The sequence below is a fragment of the Drosophila tropicalis genome, unplaced genomic scaffold (assembly GCF_018151085.1).
Source record: "Drosophila tropicalis isolate 14030-0801.00 unplaced genomic scaffold, ASM1815108v1 contig_593, whole genome shotgun sequence".
Classification (NCBI taxonomy): Eukaryota; Metazoa; Arthropoda; class Insecta; order Diptera; family Drosophilidae; genus Drosophila; species Drosophila tropicalis.
The window spans coordinates 10,714,916-10,738,094 of NW_027173070.1; the positions used below are offsets into that span (position 1 = coordinate 10,714,916).

General features: G+C 36.8%; 2 protein-coding genes across 2 annotated transcripts in view; one reads left to right on the forward strand and one right to left on the reverse strand.

Annotated features, from left to right (window-relative positions):
- LOC137576487 (probable serine/threonine-protein kinase tsuA) overlaps positions 1–23,179 on the forward strand; it is a 31,389-nt gene that overhangs the window by 6,816 nt on the left and 1,394 nt on the right. The window contains 6 exon segments of the mRNA XM_068289633.1: positions 2,993–3,243; positions 14,065–14,782; positions 14,850–14,937; positions 20,563–21,030; positions 21,092–21,155; positions 21,216–23,179. Of these exon segments, the coding sequence (XP_068145734.1) occupies positions 2,994–3,243; positions 14,065–14,782; positions 14,850–14,937; positions 20,563–21,030; positions 21,092–21,155; positions 21,216–23,179 (3,552 nt within the window). The 5' untranslated portion in view covers position 2,993.
- Positions 1,263–2,311, reverse strand: LOC137577464 (serine protease inhibitor 42Dd-like). The gene is made up of 2 exons (XM_068290945.1): positions 1,476–2,311; positions 1,263–1,418 (listed from the first exon to the last, which is right to left on the reverse strand). The coding sequence occupies exons 1-2, from the start codon at positions 2,191–2,193 to the stop codon at positions 1,294–1,296; spliced, it is 843 nt and encodes a 280-aa protein (XP_068147046.1). The 5' UTR covers positions 2,194–2,311; the 3' UTR covers positions 1,263–1,293.

The following is a 23,179-nucleotide window of genomic DNA, read 5'->3' on the forward strand; positions in this document are numbered from 1 at the left end:
ATCAGACCCCTTTGTAGTGTGCACATATTTCATTTAATTAATCAATGTGGAAATGAAATTGCTCATTCGTCCGCAACGTCAACGCAATCACCATCATCCTCAACTTTATCATCTTCTCGTTCATCATCATCGTCAGAGTCATCATCCTCTTCGCACTGCACCCACAAGTGTCAATTTGCACCACAAATTTGCGGCTGCAGTTTCATTTGTGGCGTTGCGCAAAAATGTTTAACTGCAATTTGTGCTTATTGTAAGTGAGTGATGAAAGGGTGGAGGAATAAGTTATGGGAGCGGTTTACTAGCACTTTGTACAAAACACACTAATTAGCACACATCACACACAAGTGAACACACACACACACACACACACACGCATTAAGCTCCTGCGTACAGTTGGCTGCCCATGAGGGTCAAATGTCAGCAGTTGGGGCGTATACATACATATATGAATATGATGTTTGACTGCAAATGAGTTTACTTTACAAGCTATTTGGAGCGTTAAGGTGTGATACTTCATAATTTTACGAGCAACGCCTAAAAGCATGCAAGGCTAAAGATTAAAAATTTAATCGTATTGCAAAAGAACCATTTATTATACCAGCGCCTATATAAATCACATTCGTCTGCTATATCTATATAGTGAAAAATTGGCATGAATCATCAACATTACTCAGTCTCAGTCTACCCTCACACTTCGCTCCGCCCTCCCTTTAGAAATGTATGGCGTACAAAGTTCAACAACTGCTGCCTGCAAGACAAATTCCTCTATTTGAAAATAGTTTTCCTTGAAATGCCTTTGGACCCCGACATCAAATACAGCGTCATCCGTTCTTAGCATCGCCCAACGGCAATGGCAATGGGAATAGCGAAAAATGCATTCTCGTTTCTACCCAAGAAAGACAATGTGCTTCATCTATTTATGGCTTTGTATCTAACAAAATTTATGATTGAATAAGTAAAACTTATGCTATACACACATTTGTGACTCAATAAAATTTCGCCATAAATTAAAATTTATCACCTAAAAAAGGGATAATATATGTATGTGGTTTATCCTCTTTGATTAACGACTTTAATCTTGTTTCGTCTTTCTTATTTCCTGTTTTTTTAAATAAGCGAATAGATTTTCAGAAATTTTACTGACAAGTTGAAATGTAATCTAGTATTGGAGTAAAAGCATATGAAATTAACTAACAATGAGAATTTTAAAACCTCTCGACTTAATTTTTTGACATCTTTAAAAAATTCCAAACTACTTAAATTTTATTGAAATTGAAATAAAACATGAACCTTTTAATTTATCTTATGAATATTACCTTTAATGTAAATAATTTTATTGTCCTGAATGTAGAAAGCAAATGGATGATTTACCTTAAGTGTCAAAACGCCATCCTTATTAGGTTTTGTTCGCTTGAGTACTGTGAAAAAATAAAATTTCATATATTACATAAAAAACTCTTTAAAAGCAAACTCACAATTTGAGACAGGTGCAATGCCTTCTTCGTCCATTTTAAAGGACACCGTTTGCGACAAACCATTTATATAAATTTTAGACCCATTTCTGGCTATTTTTGAAAAAGTACCGACTTCGAAAATCGAGTGCAAGCGATGAAAAATTAGATAGTCCTCGAGATGGTGGGTATAGATTTGATTAAGCGTTGGTAAACTGAGATCTATATAGTGAAACTTTAGGTGTCTATGCAGGCCTAAGGTGTTGAATTTTTTCAGTCTTCTTTGTAGTTGAGATAGTCCTTTTGGATTCCTGGGCAAAAATATCATCATCGAAATTGCTGACTTTGAGAAGGGCATTTCTATAACTTCTGCCTCCAACTCAGGTATCATTTTGTATTTCAGTCGCATTAGCGGGTTCCTCATCGTGGTTATTCGGCGCCTGCTGATTCCATTATTAAGAAAGGTTCCCCGCAGGTTTACGGAACTAAATGGATAGAGAAAGTCGGCCTCTATATGAAGAAAATTAGGCATTAAAAAGGCATATTTATCACTTGGTCTTTCAATTGGTATTGAGATATTTCTACGAGTTTTCTTATTAATCCATGTATTGATGGTCTTTGAAATTTTTCTACGGTTGGAAAATTGTATATTACGTGCTCTCATGTTTAGATACTTATGGATCAATGAATCGTAAGACGATGATACAGGAAACTGCCTCGATACATAGATGCCTGCGGCCATTAAAAATTTAACAGACTTTTGTTTATCCAATCTATTGAGAACACTTCTCACACGTTGACCAATCTCATCGTTGCTACCATTTAGACGTAGAAACCTTCCAATCCGATCCCTTACTCTTTTATCTCCAGCGAAATAAAGAGCAATCAGATTGACTGACAGTGCGAAGGGAGACATTAGTGTATTCCGCGGAAGAATTTCTTCATCATAATATTCTTTAGCCCAAATTGAAACCAAAAATATTAGCGAAATTGCAAAAGAAACTGCAAAGAAAAAATGTCGAGAGTTATTCAAAAATATTTGAAAAATCATTCTACTTCAATTTACCTTTCATTTCCACAACTTTTAAGTAAATGAGCAGCGTTTGGGTAAATATAATGTAAAATGCTTTTCAAATTTAATTTGTTATGGTAAATCAATCATTGCTTTCGTTTTAGCCAGAGATTTTTCGTGTAAATTGATTTAGCACGTGTCACGACAGCTTCAATAAATTTCACATTTTCCAATTCTTAAAGGGTGTTGAGAATTTTCCCTCAACCGAATAACATGCATTTCCTTTCGTGTCATTCCAATGCAATATGACATTCGATTTCCTCCTCCTTCATGTTGCTATCCATTAGAGAAAGCTGTCAATTGATTTGAGAGACAGTTGAGTTAAGGCTGATGATGATGGTGATGGGCATCCAATATTTAATTAAAATGAATCATCTTTTAATTAAGTACAATATTATTATTAGTGAAGTAATTTTTATGATTTTTCTCACCCATTTTCATTTTTGTTGTCTCTTTTTTCAATTTGCAGCATGTCTTCCGGTTTAATGTCATGTGTGCGGGAAAATTCGCCACCTTTGGAATTGGAAATGGAACGGGAACGTGAACGCGAACGCGAACGGATACGAGAGCGTGGAGGACCATTGTCATTGCCATCAGAGAGCGGCGGTAGCAGATCGTCACATGATTTACACGGTGCCACCACCTCAACACCCATTTCCAGTCCAGTGAGTGGAACAGGAACAGCAGCAAATGATGCCGATGATAATATCACAAATGCCGGTAAGTTTTCAAATGGATGAACATGTGAATAATACAACTGTAGTTATATAGAAATCTTTAGTTTAATGGCCATATGAAATTGATTTATAATTATTACTTCATGGTTTGTCAAGAGTTTACTTTTTTTTGGTCTACTCTCAAATGAGAGTTTAGGCTGTTAAATGTAAAATGTTTCCTTTAGTTTGGTAGTAGCACATACTTATTAATTTAATGGATAATGCAACTCTATTTGATTACTTTCTACTGGCTTTTATTCAAATAGAGACTTCCAAAAACATCATATTTATTTCTTTAGGTAAACATTTATGGCTTTTATAACTTTTTCCTACTTTATTGTCACCTCTTTAAACTAAAACTAAAAGGTTTCCGTATCTTTTATAGATTAGCATATTTTTGAAACAAAATATTATATTTATTCAATTTGCGGGAAGATCTTTTTAGACAAACACTAAGAGTTCTATACAGATTTATATACTTTTCTTAAGGGATCAGAAAAGATCTTTATGATATCAAACCTTTACTTGCAGTCACAATAACGATCTGTATTATATAGAAATTAGAATTGGACAAAAGAAAGCGGTTTCTTTCTCTATAAGGCTAATCTTATTTAATGGGTGAGGTCGCTGTCACTTATTTAGGGGCTATTTCTTCTAGGAGATAAAGCACCTATGTATTTAGGAGGGTGAAAATTCCCGGAGCGTCCGTAATGACGGAGAGATCGTATATAATTCAACTAGTTTAATCCAATTTTAACACGCTTTTTTCGAAATTTTTTCTGACCTTAAGATAAAAGTAATCATGGATTAACATTCTTTCAATTCTGTTATTCAGAGGCACATAAATTTCATATATACATAGTTACTTAGTTATTGGTCATGTGTGAGGCAATATAACCAACGCTCTTCTAACTAACACATCTCTCCCTTGCTTTGTGCAAAATTGTTTTTACTATGCGAAACTATGAGTATTGCCGAAACAATAGCCCACAAAAAGAGTCATACATATACATACATACATACATACGATGTATACGATGATGGACCGTTAGTTTGCTTTAGTTTTTATATCTACTGGTATATGTGCATAATTAGTTGGGTCGGGCGGCAGTGGCACTGGCAAATGCCACCGCATCTCATTCGCTTAAACGCGCAAACAAAAGCCCACAGATAGAGATACAAATACACAGCGAAAAGAGGGGAAGACAGAGAAAAAAGTTACCATAATACATATTCAGATTCAGATACACACATACATATATAGAAATATGTACATAAGTGTATGCAACTAACATATGAGTCTAACTTGGCTGCCAGGCTGACTGGCCTTTGTTTTGCAGTCGCCAAAGCGAAACTCCAAAACTGAATTTTTCTGGGCTTAATGTTTATGTAATTGTGGGTAATACAATAATAATAAAACAAAAAATAAAAATAAAAACAACACAAAGCACAACTACAACTTCTACACGTGCTAATTAACGCAGTGGACGACTTTCTACTACTAAATATTAGCTTCGTACTACCCAAATGACTGTATTTATTTAGATGCAGAACGACAAAAATCGACCCACTAATGTTCTATAACCCACCAAGAGGAGGTCTGCGGGGGTGACAACCAACTATATATAGTAAACCTTGTATTTGTTGTTATGACAACAACAAAAACATATTAAAACAGCCTATAACGGTGCATTAAACAAACAAATTCAAAGTGTAGTCAGAGTGTTGGGGGGCCGTGGCACAGTGGTCTGCAGTTAATAAGAAATGTTATTGCCAATTATAAGAGAGAAAAACCAGCCAAATTTATGGCCAATTTTAGAACAAACTGTTAATATTTTGTAATTAGCTTTCTTCAGAAATAAACCTCAATGACATAACAAAAGGAAAAACGTAGTCAAACTTTACCTAAATGGAAACATGGAAAATTAATTTAATATTTCTAACAATTTCCATTTACTACTTCTCATTATTAAGAATTATTTCTAGAAATTAGAACAAGTCTGGTGTTTCTTATTTTAAATATCCATTTCGACTCCAAACCGAATCCCATTTAAAACTGCTCTTCGCTTGATTCCCTTAAGGTCAAAAAGTAATTAAAATTTGTTGTTTAATTATACATATAAGCAATGCAATGAGCAGAAGTAAAAAGATTTGTACTTGATAAAGTTTTGAAAATCTTAACTGTAAAAAAAACTGCAAAAAAGGATAGATATATTTATTAAGTAATGATCTGATGAGTTAATTATTTACTAATTTTAAAAGAGGGAATTCAGTTTTCTAACAAATACAACTAGATATTATTATATTAGAAATATGAAAGATTTGGTTAGTTTGACATAAATTTCAATTTTACACTTATTGCATTTACGAACCACTGTGCCAAAGGTCTCTGTTAATCACTTAACAGAGCTCTGTTGAGGTGTTTCAAGCAGTTGTGGGAAGTGCAGTGAGCTAATCGCCACGATTTGGCCAACTAGAGTGGTTAGAGTACTAGACGGGTCTAGTGGCTGAATGGCTAAGACGACTACGCAGCAGCGGCAGCGAGGCCAATAGCCAATAGCAATAATAATGCAAACAAATTTTCTACGATTACCGATTGTGGATCCGCCGCCGATGGTTATTGATGGATGTCGATGACTGTTGGGGTTCGGTTTTTCGTTTCGTTTCGTTGTTTTCGTCAATTTCAATTTCAGTTTTGGCGGTTGTGTAGCCGGTATGCTGGTGTGTGTTAGTGAGGTGTATGTGCGTCTGTTATTTCGATTTCCATTGCTTCAATTCATTCTGTTTGCTCGGCTCCACCTGTGCACAGGTGAAAAAATTTCACAGCACTCAGCGACCCATCGGGGAAATGAACGCGCGTTGCACTAATTCAATTATTGACTTACGTACCGATTAAAGTTCGAAATTGGGAATTGTAATTGAAATGTAACAAGAAACAAGAAATATAAATTCAATTTACAACAAAACAACAACCAACACAACGGAAAAAAGTTCACAATTTGTTTAATCAATATTATCGAGCCATTAAGTGAAGTGCAGAGTTGTGTACCAACAAAATTTAAGTTCAAAAGTATCTTAAAGATATTCTCAAACATATTTTTTTGTTTAGTTTACAACTCACATGATTTGACTTTGTGTGCGTGTGAGTGTGTGTAAATAAATATTTCTGGAATTTCACAAAAACACAAAACATCTGCATCTATTTTCATCGAGTGTTTTGTTTAAACAACAGGTAATACACGAAATTATTTAGAATTTTTTTGCCTGATATTTTGGATTTCTATGAAATTTTTTGCACAGAAGTTTTAAGATTTTTTCAAGAAAACTGTAACTAAATATTGGGTTTACACACCATGAAAGAGACTGGATTTGGTTAGACCAAGAGATTACTTTGTATGAATGCTTATCAACATCTAATTGAAATATTTATTGTTCTTCATAAAGATTGTGAGAGTAAATTCACTTTTATAGGACAGCAAAAGCCACTAAACAAACCTTACAAATGTTGCCTTTAGGGTAAACAAATTAATGTTCTATATAATAAACTAGAAAACAAAAAACTAGACCAACAATTAAAGTGCTCAATGATTGTAGAAAATGCGGGCATGGCAGGGGTATTATATAATACATATATTTCAATAACTCTCTGAGCACCATGTCCAATGAATGATTTTTTTTGGTTTGAAAATTGTTGAGCTATGTAAGCTTAACACTTTGTCAAAGGAGAAGGAGTAGGGGCAGGGGGAAATGATAGGGTTTAGCTGTAGTTGTCGGAGAAGTGGGAAATCTGTGTCACTATCATCACTTGTTTTTGGGAACTCATCGCGTCATTATGTGGCACTCGCCAAAGTTGCGCCATGGCCAAAGACGGGCGGAGGAGGAGCAACTTGTTGGAGATTCAATTGAAGTCAAAGCCCGCAGACGCCTCTAATTGAAGTGCCATGAATTGTGTAATCAATTTCATGCGCACACAGTATTTTCTTTTATTATTATAGTTGTTGTGGATTTTGTTGTTATTGTGATTTACGATTTGAGTGTGAAAAAATCTATATATGTATACTATATATAGTAACACATAAACTGATAACTTATGTCTAACTTTTAACTTGAACGTACATGGGGAAACGTCTTTCAGCGATTAGAAGAGCTGCCAATTATTTCGCTTATCATAGTTATCATTTCTCAATTGGAAAGTTACTATTAAAGATAGCCATGTGGTCAAAAGCCCCATAGTGACCTTGTAATTCTCAAGTGCTAGAATCATGACAGACGCGACTTAAATAGATTTCAGGGCATTTAAGCTAGAACTTAGTTAGTCGGTAGATATGATTCTTCTATCACCAAAAACGTGAGCGATAATAACAATATAAAAGTTATTATATAGATGTATATACAAATGTACTTAAAATGCATTGCTTTCAAGTAACGCCGGCTTTTGGTATTTGAAGTCAGAAAAATGGCACAAAAATACTACGACGAAATAAGAGGGCAAACAAAATTATCAAAGGTTGTCCACCATAAAAGCTGTGAAAGGAAACATAGTGAATAGTTTAAAATTCAGAAAATAATTTAAATATTTAGGATCATATATTAATGTTTTCAATACACGAAATGTTACCGTAAACAAAAAATAACCAAACGTATTGATTTGAATACACTGAATGAAGTAGTATCTAAGTTAGTATCTTAAGGGCTTAGTAGGAAGATAAGACTTTCAACAAGATTAAAATTTGCGTAATCTGTTAATTAAGTATATTTATTATATAAAATTTATGATTAAATTACTAGCCTTTATCAATTGGCTAACTTTTAAACTTTAACCAATCCCAAATGTTCTCTATTCTGAGCTGGAAATTGGAAATTACAATTTTACTTAGGAGTCAAGAATTGTCTAATAATATACTCATTATAAAAAAGATTGAGTCTGGAACAGAAGTTTCAAATAATTAAAGTCCATCTACCAACATATGTATTTCTTCTTTTTGTCATATTTATTCTATAATTCCATTCCGAGATCGTATTCATTCTCAGACATAGGTTGAAAGCCTTTTTAAAAATGGTTGGTATCAAATTTCTAACAGAAACATGGCGCTAAGAACCAACAATTGAATTAAATTTCATTTCAAATCATGGTCATGCCGTTAGATATTGAATACCTAAACTTCCATGTTCTTTTTAGCCTTCAATTGGCAGAATGACTGACTGAGTGACTCTCTTTGAATATCGATTCCCCGTCCATAGCCTAACCTTAATGCTAATTAATCGGATATTCTTAAAAATAGAAAATAAAGCCGACATGTAACTATATACATATATTCTATATGTATATATGTATATTCCTTATGTATTTGTTGAAGGCCAAAAAAGCAACAGCAGCCAGAACTTGCTCAATCGTAAAAGTTGTTAACACTTGAGATATTCGCGAGGCGAAACACACAGATAGAAATAAAAAACCAACGCAAAATATTGTGGTGAATTGTGCAATTTTTGTTGCCTTCTTTTCTAGCTGTTGTTGTTGTTGTTGTTGTTGTCTATATACCATTCTAGACAAATGAATTAAGCACTTGTTAAGCGGATAACCAACCTACACAAACCAATGCCAAGACTCTCTGCTGAACCAGGGCAATAGAAAACAAAAAGAAGGGGCGTGGCGTGACCTTCCACACACATACACACACAGAAACACTCAGACTCATATATAACATCCGCTCACATAGTTAGTTACATATAACAAGTCTCTCCAATTACTGCAACTTTTTGCTTCAAAAAAAAATTGTTAACTGTCATTTTGGATTTTGACATTTTGCATTTGGCAATTTGCTAATTTGCATTCAGTTGGCCTGCCCCGCCTGATTGCTTGTTGTTCGGCTGCAATAGTTGGCAATGATTAATTAATAAAAATTTAACATTTTCTGTTTTTGGTTTATGGCCATTTCAATTCAATTGAGAATTCAATTGAAATTGGTGTCAGCAAGCAGCAACCAACTGTCTGTCAGCAGCAGCAACACCTACAAAATGTGAAGATACTAAAAGAAATCTACCTACACTGCAGTTAAATTTCAAGTGGAAAGACTAAAAGAAAAAAACAATATTATCTACATATATTTAAAGTCACATAATGATTTATAAACCACAATTAAACTTTGCATAAACTTACTTACTGGGGTTTGGTACAGATTAAAGATTACAGATTAATATTTGTTGTATAGATAGTCATCAATCGTTAAGAGAACCTCTTTTAGTACGAGCTATAAACTTAGTAGAGGTTTATCTAGAGGTGTTACAATAAGTATGTTTAAAGATTTATACTTAAACATAGATTAGTGAAACTTTTAGCTTCCATCTATGCCTTAATGTCTGGCAATTAGGTATGTTCTACAAAAAATATATCACTTAGTCATGGGTCATAAACTTATTGTTTTTAATAGGTTTACTAAGAGCAGCTTTTGATGGATTTTTTCTGGTTTTTTTAAATTACCCGGAAAAAGTGCAGATTTAACAAAACAAACGAATCATCGCCCACATAGAAGAAACAATCAACAAATCAAAGCTTAAGTGATGACTGCACACAAAACTTATTCAGAGATCACTTGAAGAAACTTGCTTCATCGACTTTTAGATAAATTACAAATAACACTCCGTCTGGGCTGATGTAATGCTATTTACTTGATGAATGTGACTCACAAGTGGAGAAGAATATACATATGGACAGAATCTGTGTTTGTTTTTATACAAACTCAAGCATCAAAAAGTTCTGTCAAAGTTTTTTAATTGCTTTTTTCTTTTTATTATTGTAAAGGAAAAGTTTCAAAGGGGAGGTTAAAGACTTCTACATCTATTTAAATTTATATAAATATTGTCTAGAGGAAGCCAGCAAGTCTTCCTCTCCTCTCCCATCTGGGTTGGCGAAATTTCATTAGACCAAAAAGCTAAACGAAGCAAAAAAGGGTCCCTAAGCAATTAGGTTACTAACAGGAGCAAAATAGAATATGGAGAGTCTCACCTCACCCAATGGTGATAAATAATAGCTCCATCGAGGTGGACAGTCCAGACAGATGCTCTTTACCAGACATAATTTAGGTATATATACCTGTTTTTGGGGGCCCAAACGCGTATGAATGACTAAGCAATGACCAGCCCCAACGAATATGAAATTTATCAAAAAACATACAACCAACAGAAAAAAGAACACAAGCAGAACTCGCTTTATTTAGCTACCAAACAAAGTTCGCGTGCCTCAGGTGAAACGTGATGGCACAAACAGCACGTGACTGGCATATTGTCGTTCATATCGATATCAGAGACTCCGAGTGACTGTCAGACAAACTGACTTGCCCTAGACTAAGTGACTCTTTTCGTATAGAAGCTCACCTGCCAATCCACCTAGAAGGTATACGAAGCCAATAAAGTGTACAATTTTTTTCCACTTGGCTAGGTCTTTAGCAAAATAGAAGAACTTTCTATTAACCACAGTGTGGCCTGTTAAGCTAATCAAAACTTGTGGAGGGTTACACCTGCATTTAACTTTCATTTATTTTGGCATGACACACATCTCAGTGACAACAACAACAACATCATCTCTCTGAGTCAGAGGCAAAAGAAAGAGCCAAAAATTTTAACTTTAAGTAAATACTTTGACTCATTGGGTCACAAAATTGTCGCTATCTCCACCAACTCTCTGAAAATTTCAGTCAACAATCAGTAGCATTTACACTGAGAAAAGGTGTTCAAATAAAACACAATCAACAAATCCTCCAATCAATCATCTAAGATAACTCTTTCCATATGACCTCAATATGTACAAAATTCTTCATTTCGATATGCTATGCAAACAATTGGCCTATTTCTGAAATGTAAATACTGTAAAAAATAACATAAAATAAATGTAGAGTAAAGTCCATTTGATACCTTGTAATAGTTAGAAACTGTCGTCTTATATTCTCTATATCCACTTGAACCGGGTCTTGGCAAATCGTTTCTATTGTCTATAATTGTTTATATTGTATAATCATTGGATTAGATAGCATTTTTGTTTGGTTTTACTTAATGAAGCAAATATTTCGTTGCCTCTTGTTTAGATAACATTCTATTTTCAATAGGGTTCTTTTTCTATATATTATATAATGCCATAGATTATATCAAAGTGTCTACGATTTAGGTGCTACGAGTTATAGAATCTATATAATAAAGACTCTTGAAGAGGTAAGGTGTAAGTTGTCTAGTTCATAAAGAAAAATTATAAAGAAGAGTAATATTGTGATGGAAGGATAGGTATGTTATTTCTACATAGCCTTCTAGGACTTTCTCCTCTGAAATGACTACAAACCATAAAATAGTTTGTCTTTTCAATGCCTTAATTAGTAATTGAACTTGTCCCTATTAAACTTGGGACAAAGATTACATATTTGAGAACATTGTAAAGTCTGTAATATCTGCCATTAATTAAGCTTGTCTTACCCTGATTCTAATATACTCCAAACACTTTCTGAAATACTGCGACTCAAAACTCAATGTGTGAAACGCATTAAACCAAAAACTCTTTTCTTATCGGCATTAAACACACATTGTTCAAATGGAGGTACATTCATATATCTCTGTATACAAACATTATTGAATTCTTATACAAATGAAAATGGAATGAACCGTAAACACAAAGAGGCAAGTCAACATCAGCAATTAAATTGATTATAATTTACAATTTGTGGCTAATTGTGTTTATATGCGTAAGACAAAACGCAATAGGCCAGAACCAGAGCCAGGGCCAAGTTAGGGCTGAAGGAATAATTGGCATGTTTCTGAGTCTATTGGCTTGAGCTTATCTTGGCAGATTGTGTAAAAAAGGCCTTAGATTAGATATGACCTTGTCAAATCGTTTGAGCCAAAATAAAAGAGAAAAATTGCACACGTTTCTCTCTACCAAACATTTCGCCACTTCCGCTTATCATTATCACGCACTCTCTCTACATACAATGGGTCTCTCTCTCTCTCGCTCTTTGTGGGTTTTTGGGAGTTCCCTCTTTGTGCCATTTAGTTTTCGCTTTTTTGCCTATTTATGGGCATGTTTTAACCATTTTTCCATTTGGTTTGATTTGATTTCATTGCTTGTGCCTTCTTATCACATTTCAAAGCTCTCTTTCTCTTACGTAGTAAGTCTTTGTCTAATGACAAAGAGTTCTATTAACAATCGATTGGCTCAACATTTGTTTGTTATATTTTCTGTAATATTTCCTACCTAGTATTTAGATGATTTTTCTGTTTCTTGGGAATTCTACTTTGAAGAGAAATTAATCACAGGTAGCCAATGGAAATAATGACGTATTCTCCTTTCGTGAATAATAATTTGTTTAATATATATATTTCAGAAAACACTTAAGAATGAATAGATTTTTTGAGTTTTTTAAATTAGATTGCTTTACATATTGAATGCAAATGTGATTATCTTGATTGTTTGTGGTATGTTAAGATATAGACGGGCCTATATAAAGAGAATTAGTATTGCCACTAAACTTATGTAAACTATTTTATTAAACGCCGAAAATCACAATTATTGTGGGCATAGAAATCACATCATTCTGTGGCATTATTGGTCTGTTCTATTGTAACTGTTTTAGTTTTGGGCAATTTTTAGGCATTGAGCGAATTTCTTAGTCTATTTAATGTACAGCTAGAACATTTATTCTGCATAGATTATATTTCTATTTATTAACATATATGCTTTTGATTTAACATATAGAACAACAAAAAAGTCTTATGATCAGTTAAGAACAAATAGAATAATGATGATAGGTAAAAAGATCGACATAGCTCAGATCTAGAGACTATTTCTGCCTTTCTATTAGATTATAGTACGCTGAAATTGAAACGTTGGTCTACAATTTATACTAAACTATACCCAAAATCTCCAGCTCGACTTTGGTTGAGGAGATATCCCAGCTTAAACTAGGTAGTCCAAACATATTTGTGTACTCTATTCTCTGGGGTTTGCCTTTTTATGGTCTATATTATTATAAATATTTATATCAAATGAAACTATTTACAAACTCTAAGTTAATATGGTTTCGTTTATAGAATGATATAGTGCCTTCGGTTCTTCGATTTGTTTTTTTATTATATCCTAATCTCCACTGATATCGTTACATATTACGTTTTTTATGGGAGACCTTCAGAAATGTGTAAAATAATGTAAAAGTGGTTAACGAATGAGTTGACTCACCTATTGTTGTATCTTTTATTGGAATAATAAAAGGTCCATTAATATGTAGGGAGCTACATATATGTTATTTTTTCCCCCTTCCATTCTCTTCCGCACAACTTCTTTAAATAACACCCCCACATGGATATACACAGTTCAGGTGTAAACAATTTATGATAATTGCATTTGAAAGTACTGCAAATATGTAAATGACTTCACTTTACATTAAAGCCTTTTGTATATGCAAATGACTACATTACAGTCTTTTGTATGTATTAAGGTGTAATGTACAACATAATACCAATTCGATGAAAACTTATTCAGCTTAGATACAGATATTTATAAAATTAAGTATACGCCACATATGATGGCGTGTGTGTTCATTTATGTCCTGTAAGTTGACATCATAATTTTCAATGTCTTAAATATTCGTGATTGCGAACCATTTGGGATATTTTTCCGCTCACAGCAGGCGCTGTCAGTTTGTGTGTGTAAGCTAGTTTTGGGTTTTGTTTAACAAAATAAACATTCCAATAGAGACACCAAAAATACAAAAAAACAAAAATATGATTTCTGGGCGCTAAATTTAATTCTCTGTTTTGCTTTGTTTGCCTTGGTTCCTTCTTTTTGCAGATAATCATCATCAGCAGCAACAACAGCAACAGAAGCGCAGGCGTTTCCATCCATTGCGCAATTTGCGTCGCATCTTTCGCCGCCGCACTATAAATACAGCTGATAGTTCCGCATCATCATCAGGTGTAGGAGGATCAGGAGGACCAGGGCCAGGCTCCTGCAATACATTGCCACCGCCAGCGAGCAGTTCCAGTGAGAAGAATCTGCGTAACGTCACAACAGGATCAAATAGTTCACAAATCGTTGGGGCCAATATCTCAGCCATCTCTTCGCCAGCTTCGCCATTGAATAGCGATAGCTATCAAACACAATCGCTACCAAAATCGAAATCCCATCGCGATGAACTCTTAAGCGTTTTGTTGGGCAAAAAAAAGACATCATCGAATAAGCAGCAACAACAACAACAGCGGCGAGAACAGGAGCACATTGTCGATAATTCATTGTCTCAAGCGGAAGCCATGTATCAAACACAACAACGTCAACAATTGGGTGTGGCTGTCTTTCCCGACTCACTAAATCTGAGCAGGAACAGCAGCAGCAGTTACTACGCCGCCGATCAAAGGCAACGACATCGTCATCTACGCAGTGTTGGCGATTCGTCACAGGAATTCCTCATGGGTGAGAGCAACAGTTCAGCCATGGCTGGTGGTGCCCAAAACGCTGACATGTCCGATAGTCAGCGTAGTCTAAGCGAAGGTCGTCTACTGGATGTGGATGGGTAAGTAGAGTAGTCCTCCCACCAATCTTGGAAACTCCTTCTTCATGATCCTCTTCTCCATTTGCAGTGATTATACACGAGAAACTCTTTCGCAATCACATGATAGTGTCTTCTCGGAATCGGCCACAGCCAGTAGTCTATCGATTGTATTAAAGGTAAGTGTGTTTTAGCCTCCTTCCCAATCTCCCTTCATTTGGTTTATTTAATTTAGTTTATTGTACTTTTGCTTGTTTGTTTTCTTCCCTATTTTCCATGGGCAATTGATGTTGACTCATTTCTTTGTGTGTTCATATTTGTTACAAGGGTGTCTCGTCTATTGATTAACTGATTTTTATCATATAATCAAAACAATTGTCATTTTATTTGTGTTGATAAATTTTAATTAAAAAGAAAGTTGAATGAACTAAATATTGAACAACAAATAAGGAAGAGGGCAACATCTGGGTTCCCCCTGTCGTAATTTCAGTTTGTCATTTTGTGGAGTTTTGTAATTGGTAAAATTTATGGAGTCGGACGATTAAATCATTTACCAGAGCTGACAGAGGAAGTTAAGTTCTGTTGTTGATAGTAGGAATGTCTAGTATATAGACAAATATTTTCTATTAGTTTTAAGGATTAGGCTTAACGCTTTGAGCTTGTATTGATAATGAAGACATTATATTTGATCATACTCCGAACTAAATCTTTTCAAACCCATGTGAATAGGGAGAATTATCAATCTAATGTAGTCTGCTCATACAACTTTAATTACAACATCCAACAGGAAGTAGACAGCCAAAACTTATCTTTAATATTTAGTGTAATACAATCTATGATTGACCACACCCTTTTTTCGACCCCCCACTTCAATTTCCTATACTTAATTACAAGCCAAGTTAAATGAAATTACAAAACTTTTACTCTTGCCCAATTTCAAGTGTAGGAAGTAGAAAAGTTGATTATAATGAACTAGAAAAGTTATCTAATAAGTTGAACGTCATCAACTTCGTCATCATCGTCATCATTGGCAATATGCGTCATCGTGGTTATCGTAATGCATAATCAAACTACAAGACCAAAGTGGATTTTCGGTTGTAAGTAAGTGAAAAGAAGAAAATCTAAAGAAGAAGCCAATGCACGCGTCATGGAGCAACTGAAAACTAGCTGAAAAACTAGCCAGTCAGTTGCAGTGGCCACTAAGTCGCCCCATACACCGCTTCTCCTCCAGACCTCCAACCCACTTCGCCTCCGTTCCTCCCGCCTCTTTTTGCGTCGAGTAGAGCGCGTGGCAATTTGCGGCTTCTTCCTCGTAGCTGTTTTGTTACTTCTTCTATTGGCTTTGTGTGTTCGGTTTCTGGCCAAACGAGTTGCTAACCGCTTCTTGCTATTCCACTTTTTTCCACTTGGCTGTGTTGCGATGCCTTCTCCTCCTTCTGCTTCTCCTCTGGTTGCAGCTTATTTGCCAACCTGGTTAGCAAATAAATCGCATTTCTTTCTATTTTTTCTATGCTATTGAACTCCTGCAGAGTTTTCCGCTAAATCAGTTTGCCTCGAGTCACTAGATAGTCAACATCGCGTCTAATATTCTTCGATCGCAATTGTTTTAAGAACTAAAACTAAATAGATTTATTGTGGGTGAAGTTGTGCAAATATTTGGTTATACATTATGATTGTGCCACATGTTCAAAGTCCAAAAATATGTATATAGAAAATACTGTTTGAAGCTCAAACAGATAGTGAATAATGGGATTTAGTAATCCATTTGAGAAAGAATAGAAAGAAAATTGTGTTTAAATTTTATTTCGAATATTAATAATACATACATTAATTTTTTGCCATTTTTTTTGATTTTGTCTTTATACCAAAAGATCTTGGAACTACAACTATATATGAACATTTGTCTAGAGATCTTAAAATGAGCCCAAGAAACTGTGTTCTTTGTATTTTCTCAGATCCTATAGACATTCTCATAGACAATTTGGGTATAAATCTTTGAAAAATATCCTAGAAGCTCTATTTTCCAAGACATGTTTCTTTTGTATTCCGAAAGTTTTCTCTAATTTTATTGATTTTGTTCTGTAAAATAGACATAGGCGATAAGTTTTTCGATTTCCTGCCTATTCAATGGATATTTTCACGTCTAATCGACATGCCAATAAATCAACAATATACCATCCTATATCTTGCATTCTTCTTTTTAAAAGAAACTCTAAATAGTGTAAGAAAAAACATTTACTCCGTCATTGGCTTTTAACCAGTTTGATGAATTAATTGTTTGAAAGAGAAGTAGGAAAAAATCTAGTTGATGACCATAATGGAAAAAGTAAATGACAATGCAGACGGGCAATTTTCTCTGCCTGGGAATAAAGCACAGACTGCTAGATAGAGATGATGATGGAATGGTTGGGTTGGGGTAGGTCGGTTAGTTGGTTTGGCCGGTCGATATTAAGTGCAGCCACCATTAACTCGAACAACTTGGAATGACAGTAACGTCGTCGACGTCGACGACGACAATATGGTAACACGGTAACACGCATTGACAATGACTGCAAAATGCTGAAACTACTGGCGACTAGTCAGGAGCAGGCAATCAGACAGAGACAAATCATCAGCCGGTTTAACCTAGCCCCCTCCTAGATGACGATGATGATGATGATGGGGACAACATGCAAAGGCATTTCACACGCTATATTCCTTGGACAGTAGCTTATCTAAACTGAAATGTAACTGCTGCACTGCTGACCAAGTGACAACTCTTTAATGTGATCATTTCCTGGCCATGCAAATTCAATTTCGGCCTACATTAGAGTGATAGTTAGTCTCAGTTAGTTGAATGTTTTTTGGCAACAGACTTCCCGTCTGGGCCTGCTTGCTAGCTTTGAACTGGAACTGCTGCAATTGCATAAAGGCAAACCTACATTCATATGTTTGTATCTCTATGCTAATTTCCTTATCCATTAGTTTTTGCAAAATGTTTCCTGAATCTTCTCATCTCGGTTGCATCCGCATTAATATTTTGTTTTTTCAATTTTCAAATTGAATATTTTCTCACATTGGAATGACCATTTCAGTTGTTGTTTTTGCTCTTGTGAGTTGTGTTGATTGACCCACTTTGTGTCTCATGGGTGAAATTGCATGAAATTGAATTGAATAACGACGATAACGAGTTCGAGTTTAATCGAACAGCAGATTGACGTTTAGTTAGGGATACATATGTGTGAGAAAAAGAGATCTCTCCTCCTCCTGCCTGTTGTTGAGAATGAGAGAATTCTAGAGTTCCCCTGTTTATTATTATTTACCTTCCAAGCACCTGTGAGTGTGTGTGTGTTTGTGTGTTTGAGTTTGCCAACTTGGTACACAAGTGAAATGATGCAATTGTGCATTTAATTTGACACGATAGTTTTACCGCCCACTTGACCAACTGTTGTGCATACCCGTTAAAACAGATCATAGGCGTTGTCATAGAGGGGCAACAACAAACCATTTCTACTTAAAGTCAACTTTCCTGAAATATTAACAATTAAGAAATAATTCCTAATTTCTAATATTTTCCAAGTAGATTTGACCTAGGAACAAATTCCTGTTTTAAAAAGGTTTCTTTTGGCAATTGACAATAAATCAATTAATTGAATTCCCAAAGCCAAATTAGCCTTAAGCGCCAAAGAAATCCCCAAACTTATGGTTGAACCCTTGGGACAACTAAGCCTACTTTAGTATGGGATACCCTAGAGATCGTCTTTGGTTTTCCTTGGGATTACCTACGCCTATGTTTTCTTTAGCCGTTACATGGATTTGCGGTAATCAACAATGGCGTGTGGGTCGACGGTTGCCTTGCAGAGTGGCCCACTCCACTCTCTCGCCAAGTGTGCCAATAAATCAGTGAATGTGACGCGAGGTGAGACTAGGGGGAGAAGGAGGAGAAGCTTTGCTCATTTGGTTCAACGATTTAGACAGGTTTAGAGCACGGACCACGGACCTCTAGACATTTGAGCCAGGTAGGTGGCGGAATTTCTAGGTGCAATTTCTAGACAGGTAACTAAACCTAATAACAAAAGGGTTAAAGGTTTTCCATGGATTTTGGGTTTTACGTCTTTTTCGTTTTTTGCTGTGACATTTGCTTAAAGCCAAATAGCTCGTTCTACCTGAGGTCATAAGATTGTATAAGATTTCTTTTGCCAAAGAATTACATGGAATTTTCTTAGTTCAGTGAACTTTTTACAAATTTTGTTTATCGTACTTTGTTAGTAGTCGTTGTAATTAGGTGGATAATTAATGGCCAAGGTCTTTAACCTGCCTCAGATTAATACTAAATCCTCGAAATTCAAACAAAAATAGACTTTCTACTAGAGTAAAGAGAGAGAGAAAGAGAGGCAGAGACTAAAACAGATGGCAACGTCACGCGTCAAGGCAACTGAAAAATTAAGACTCTATGGACAAGGAAGCAACAGCTCTACTCTGGAAGCGAGGGAGGAGCATAGCAACTGAATTGCAAGAAGGAGGAGGGTGAAAAATATAGTGAAAGGAAGGGCCTCGGGCTAGGCCTTAGGGTGTTTATGTAGAAGATGAAGAAAAGTGCATCTTTCAGTGGCAACGTGTTTACACAAGAAACATCTTCACATTTAACTACACTCGGAGAAATTAACCTTATCTTTTGGGTAGAGAGACAGGAGACTTTTTAGGGCAGAGAAGTGAAAATTAAAAACAATTTGATGGAAAATTTTCTTAGCTACAAAGTACAAAAGTATTTTGCAGTCTGCATATTGAAATACTTAAAATTTCCTTTTTAGTTCACATTTCAAAGCAACTTTTATGTTAGTTTTTCCAAGTGTATTTTAGTCCCTACATGATCCCTAAAATGAATTTCGTGTGAGGTGCTTGTGTGTGTGTGTGTTTAGTTTGTGACCAAGTGGTGTTACCCTTGAATTGCTATCTCTACTGACAATAAACAGATTTCCAATATTTCGTTCGTTCATCTGTCTGTCCGCCTGTCTGTCTGTCTTTCTGCCTGTCGTCTTTCTGTCAGGCGTTGAGTTTTACTTACTTATCTCTGAGGTCTAGGTAAAAAAAAACCCAACTTGAGACACCGCCATTTCCATTTTCATTTTCGATTTCGTTTTCATTATTTTCCATTTCACTACGTCTGCCTGCGACCGACTCGGTCTGGGCCTGGGACTGGCAGATGCGCCCTGCGGCATATGTTTTTGTCAGTTGCATTTGGAACTCGGTTGCGCCAACAACTCTTGGCTATTGCTCTGTGGCTCTCTGCGGAAAGTGAAATCGTTCAGATCACGCGATCGCTAACAATAGCCCTTATTAGTTAGTTAGTTACTTAATTAGCTCAGAGAGCGGGGCGTAGAAACCCAATAAACTTATACATAAAATGGTAGCCGGAAATGCGGGCAATGCAAATTTGCAGCCATTTAAGCTTTCATTTACGGTAAGATGACTTTGGCATAAATATAAAGAGACAATCATAATGTTAATCCTTAAAGCAACTACTCACTCGACATATATATACATATATATATAAATCCATCAATCAGTCAGTAGTAGTCTCGTTTACAAAGACGAGACTCTTTTTGAAATGATTGATTTCAAGCAAAATCCCTTTAAAATGAAGCTGAACGGCGGTGGCGCCGGCGGAGGCGGTGAGAGTCGTCTGGGACGCAGTTGCTTGCGTGCGAGATTTGTATTCCGCTGGAAAAGCTGGGTAAATCCCCCAATCCAACCCATTGAGACGATTTTAATATCCCCAATTCTATCCTTTCTTATTGTCTTTGTTTATTTTTTTCTCTTTGCAGGCGGAGCTCACAGATGTTTTGCGTAAAAGACGCAATCGTCCCGATGCTTCCGATGAGGATTTGGGTCTGCCACGCAGTCCTGCCTCACCTCAGAGACGTGCTGCTGGAGTTGGTGCTGGGCAGAGCCGGAGTGTCAATACTTCGGGAGGTCTGCCCTCGTCACGTGTGATGCTCAATCATCATCACAGTCACAATCACAGTGTTAGTCACAGTCACAGTGAGGTCTCATCGCTCAGTCTGTTGAGTGTGAATAGCAACGATGATCAGCAGCAGCAGCAACATTCACGGGTATCCACTAGTTCTTCAATCTCTATGGGATCGGACATATTACGTTTCCATCCCAATGATGAGACGGATGCAGTTGGTGGCGAACGTCATAGATTATCCCATGCGGCCGCCAAGCATAAAATGGCCATAAGACCGGCTAAGAAAAAGGGACCAAGTCGTCAGCACAGACGCACCCTGGAGGTGAGTAGCCATGGGACGATCCTTGGGTGAATAGAAAACTAATTTAAATTCTTTGCTTCAGACTTCCATACCTGAGGCCAATGAAGAGCTTCTTAAGATGAGTCCCAGCCTGAGAGCCATCAAAGGTAAGTTCCAATAACATTATTGAAAGAAATGTTAGCTAATCTTTGACTATTTTCATTTAGATAACGAACAAGTCAAGTCCAAGACACGGTCTTTGCCACCCAAGACTTTAACTGCTATGGCTCCAGCAGTGACCGCCTCGACCACGACCACAACAACAAAGCGTACCAAGACAATCGACCAGACGACTTCTTCCACTCAGGTCTTTGGTCTACGCTCCAAGGTTAATGCATTATTCGAGACACGTGGCGAATCATCCACCGATGGTGATGATAATGCCGCCGCCACAGCGGATTCCCCAGCGGATGGCTTCCTTAGTCGTCTGATACATCGCAATTCCAAACGAAGCATTGCTCGAGCCAACGATGGTCTCGAGGATGTCGACTCCAGCCAGAGTGTGGCCAAGAAATTACAAATATCCACCTCCTGTCTGGAGGCCACTTCGCGAGAGCCATTGGTGTTGCCCGACAAATCGAAAAGTGCCACTTCCCATGAGCAGCATATTCACGAGACGCGTCAGATCATTAAGCGTGAGATACAGAATGAGGGTAGACATGGTCTCAACGCGATGGTCAGTAACTACGGTGTCCAACCGCAACCGCCGACGGCCATTAAACCAAAATCTGGACCAGCTGCTCGTCAGCGTTATGTGCCCCAAGAGTTGAGCCAGCCAAGTGCAGAGAAAACATCCTCGAATGATGTTACCAATTTGCTTTCAAAGAGTTCCAGGGGTACCGATACCTTTCAATCCACAACTTTGGTGCGAGAGCAACAATTCAAATCGGAACGCAAGACGGCACGCATTGTGGGGTTAAGTGCATTCCAACAGAAATTGTCACGTTCCAATGATTCAGTTGGTCAGCATTCGAGTTCTTCCAACTCGCTGGAGACTAGCACAGATGAACCATCTCCTCTATACTATGAGGAAAAGCAAAGGAAGACGGTTGAGAAATCCAGGAGTTTCCGTAATTATCAAGAGGAACGTGAGGCAACCAATACAGAGATCTCAGCTATGCCCAGTTTACCGGATCTATCCATAAGTTTTCGTGTCCCTTCCTACTACAAACAGCAGCAACAGCAGCAGCATCAGCAACTCCAGTCACCTCAATCCCCAACAGCCAAATGTGTTTCACTTGGCTTTGAGATCAATGACAACAAATTGTTGCAAAGCCGAGCTGAGTCCTCCGGTCATTTGTCCACAAAGACGACGATGGCGACATCGACGCCTTCACCTCAACATAGTACAAAACTTTTGGTGACCAGTGGAACAGGAAATATATCGCAGATTGAACAGAACATTGATATGATAGTCAAATCGCCTTTGGTTAATGTATTGAGGAAATCTGCAACAGTGAGTGAACATTTGAGTTCGGATCAGCCACAGAGGCCTAAAGTCTTGGATATTAAACCACCTCCAGTGGCTGCATCAGTTGTGGCATCTCCCAGTCCGGCTAGTCCTTTGGCCAAGAATGCTAAACTAGCAACGAATTCGCCTCCATCGACACCCACAAAAACCACAAATAGTCGTCGAGATTCTCTGCATGTAGAGCAGATACCAAGTGAACCCGAATTCATGAAGATTCAATTGAATCGTGTGGATCAGGCACGTTTGTATAATAAGACAAACCATTTGGTTTTGGCCAAGAATGTAAAGGTGGCCAGTTCAACTCAAAGCAATTCCACGACGGAACGCAGTCAGAGCACAGATGATCTGAGTCATCGTCGGCGGAATAGCGATGAGGTGGAGGCTACCATAGAGATTGTGGAAAGACCCATTGTCAACCAGAGGGCTGTAAGTGCCAATAGTGTGGCTTCGTCACCCACTGTAACGGAAGCTCCTTCTGTGTTACCCCCTGCCGTGCCCACTGTACCAAAGAGTAAACCTGAGACGACAAAAAGTAATCGTCTCTCATTGGACGATCGCAAACGTCTCTTCCTTAATGAGGACACACCCAAGGTGGTTATACAAGAGCAGCGCAAAAAGTCGTTGAGTAAAGTGGAATTGAGTCCTGCGATAAGTAGCATT

Excerpts from the sequence above, each read along its gene's own strand:
- LOC137577464 (XM_068290945.1), bottom strand. The coding sequence starts at position 2,193 with ATGGCCGCAGGCATCTATGTATCGAGGCAGTTTCCTGTATCATCGTCT. Across the intron at positions 1,419-1,475 it reads CATTGCACCTGTCTCAAATT|TACTCAAGCGAACAAAACCT; the intron begins GTGAGTTTGCTT and ends ATTTTTTCACAG.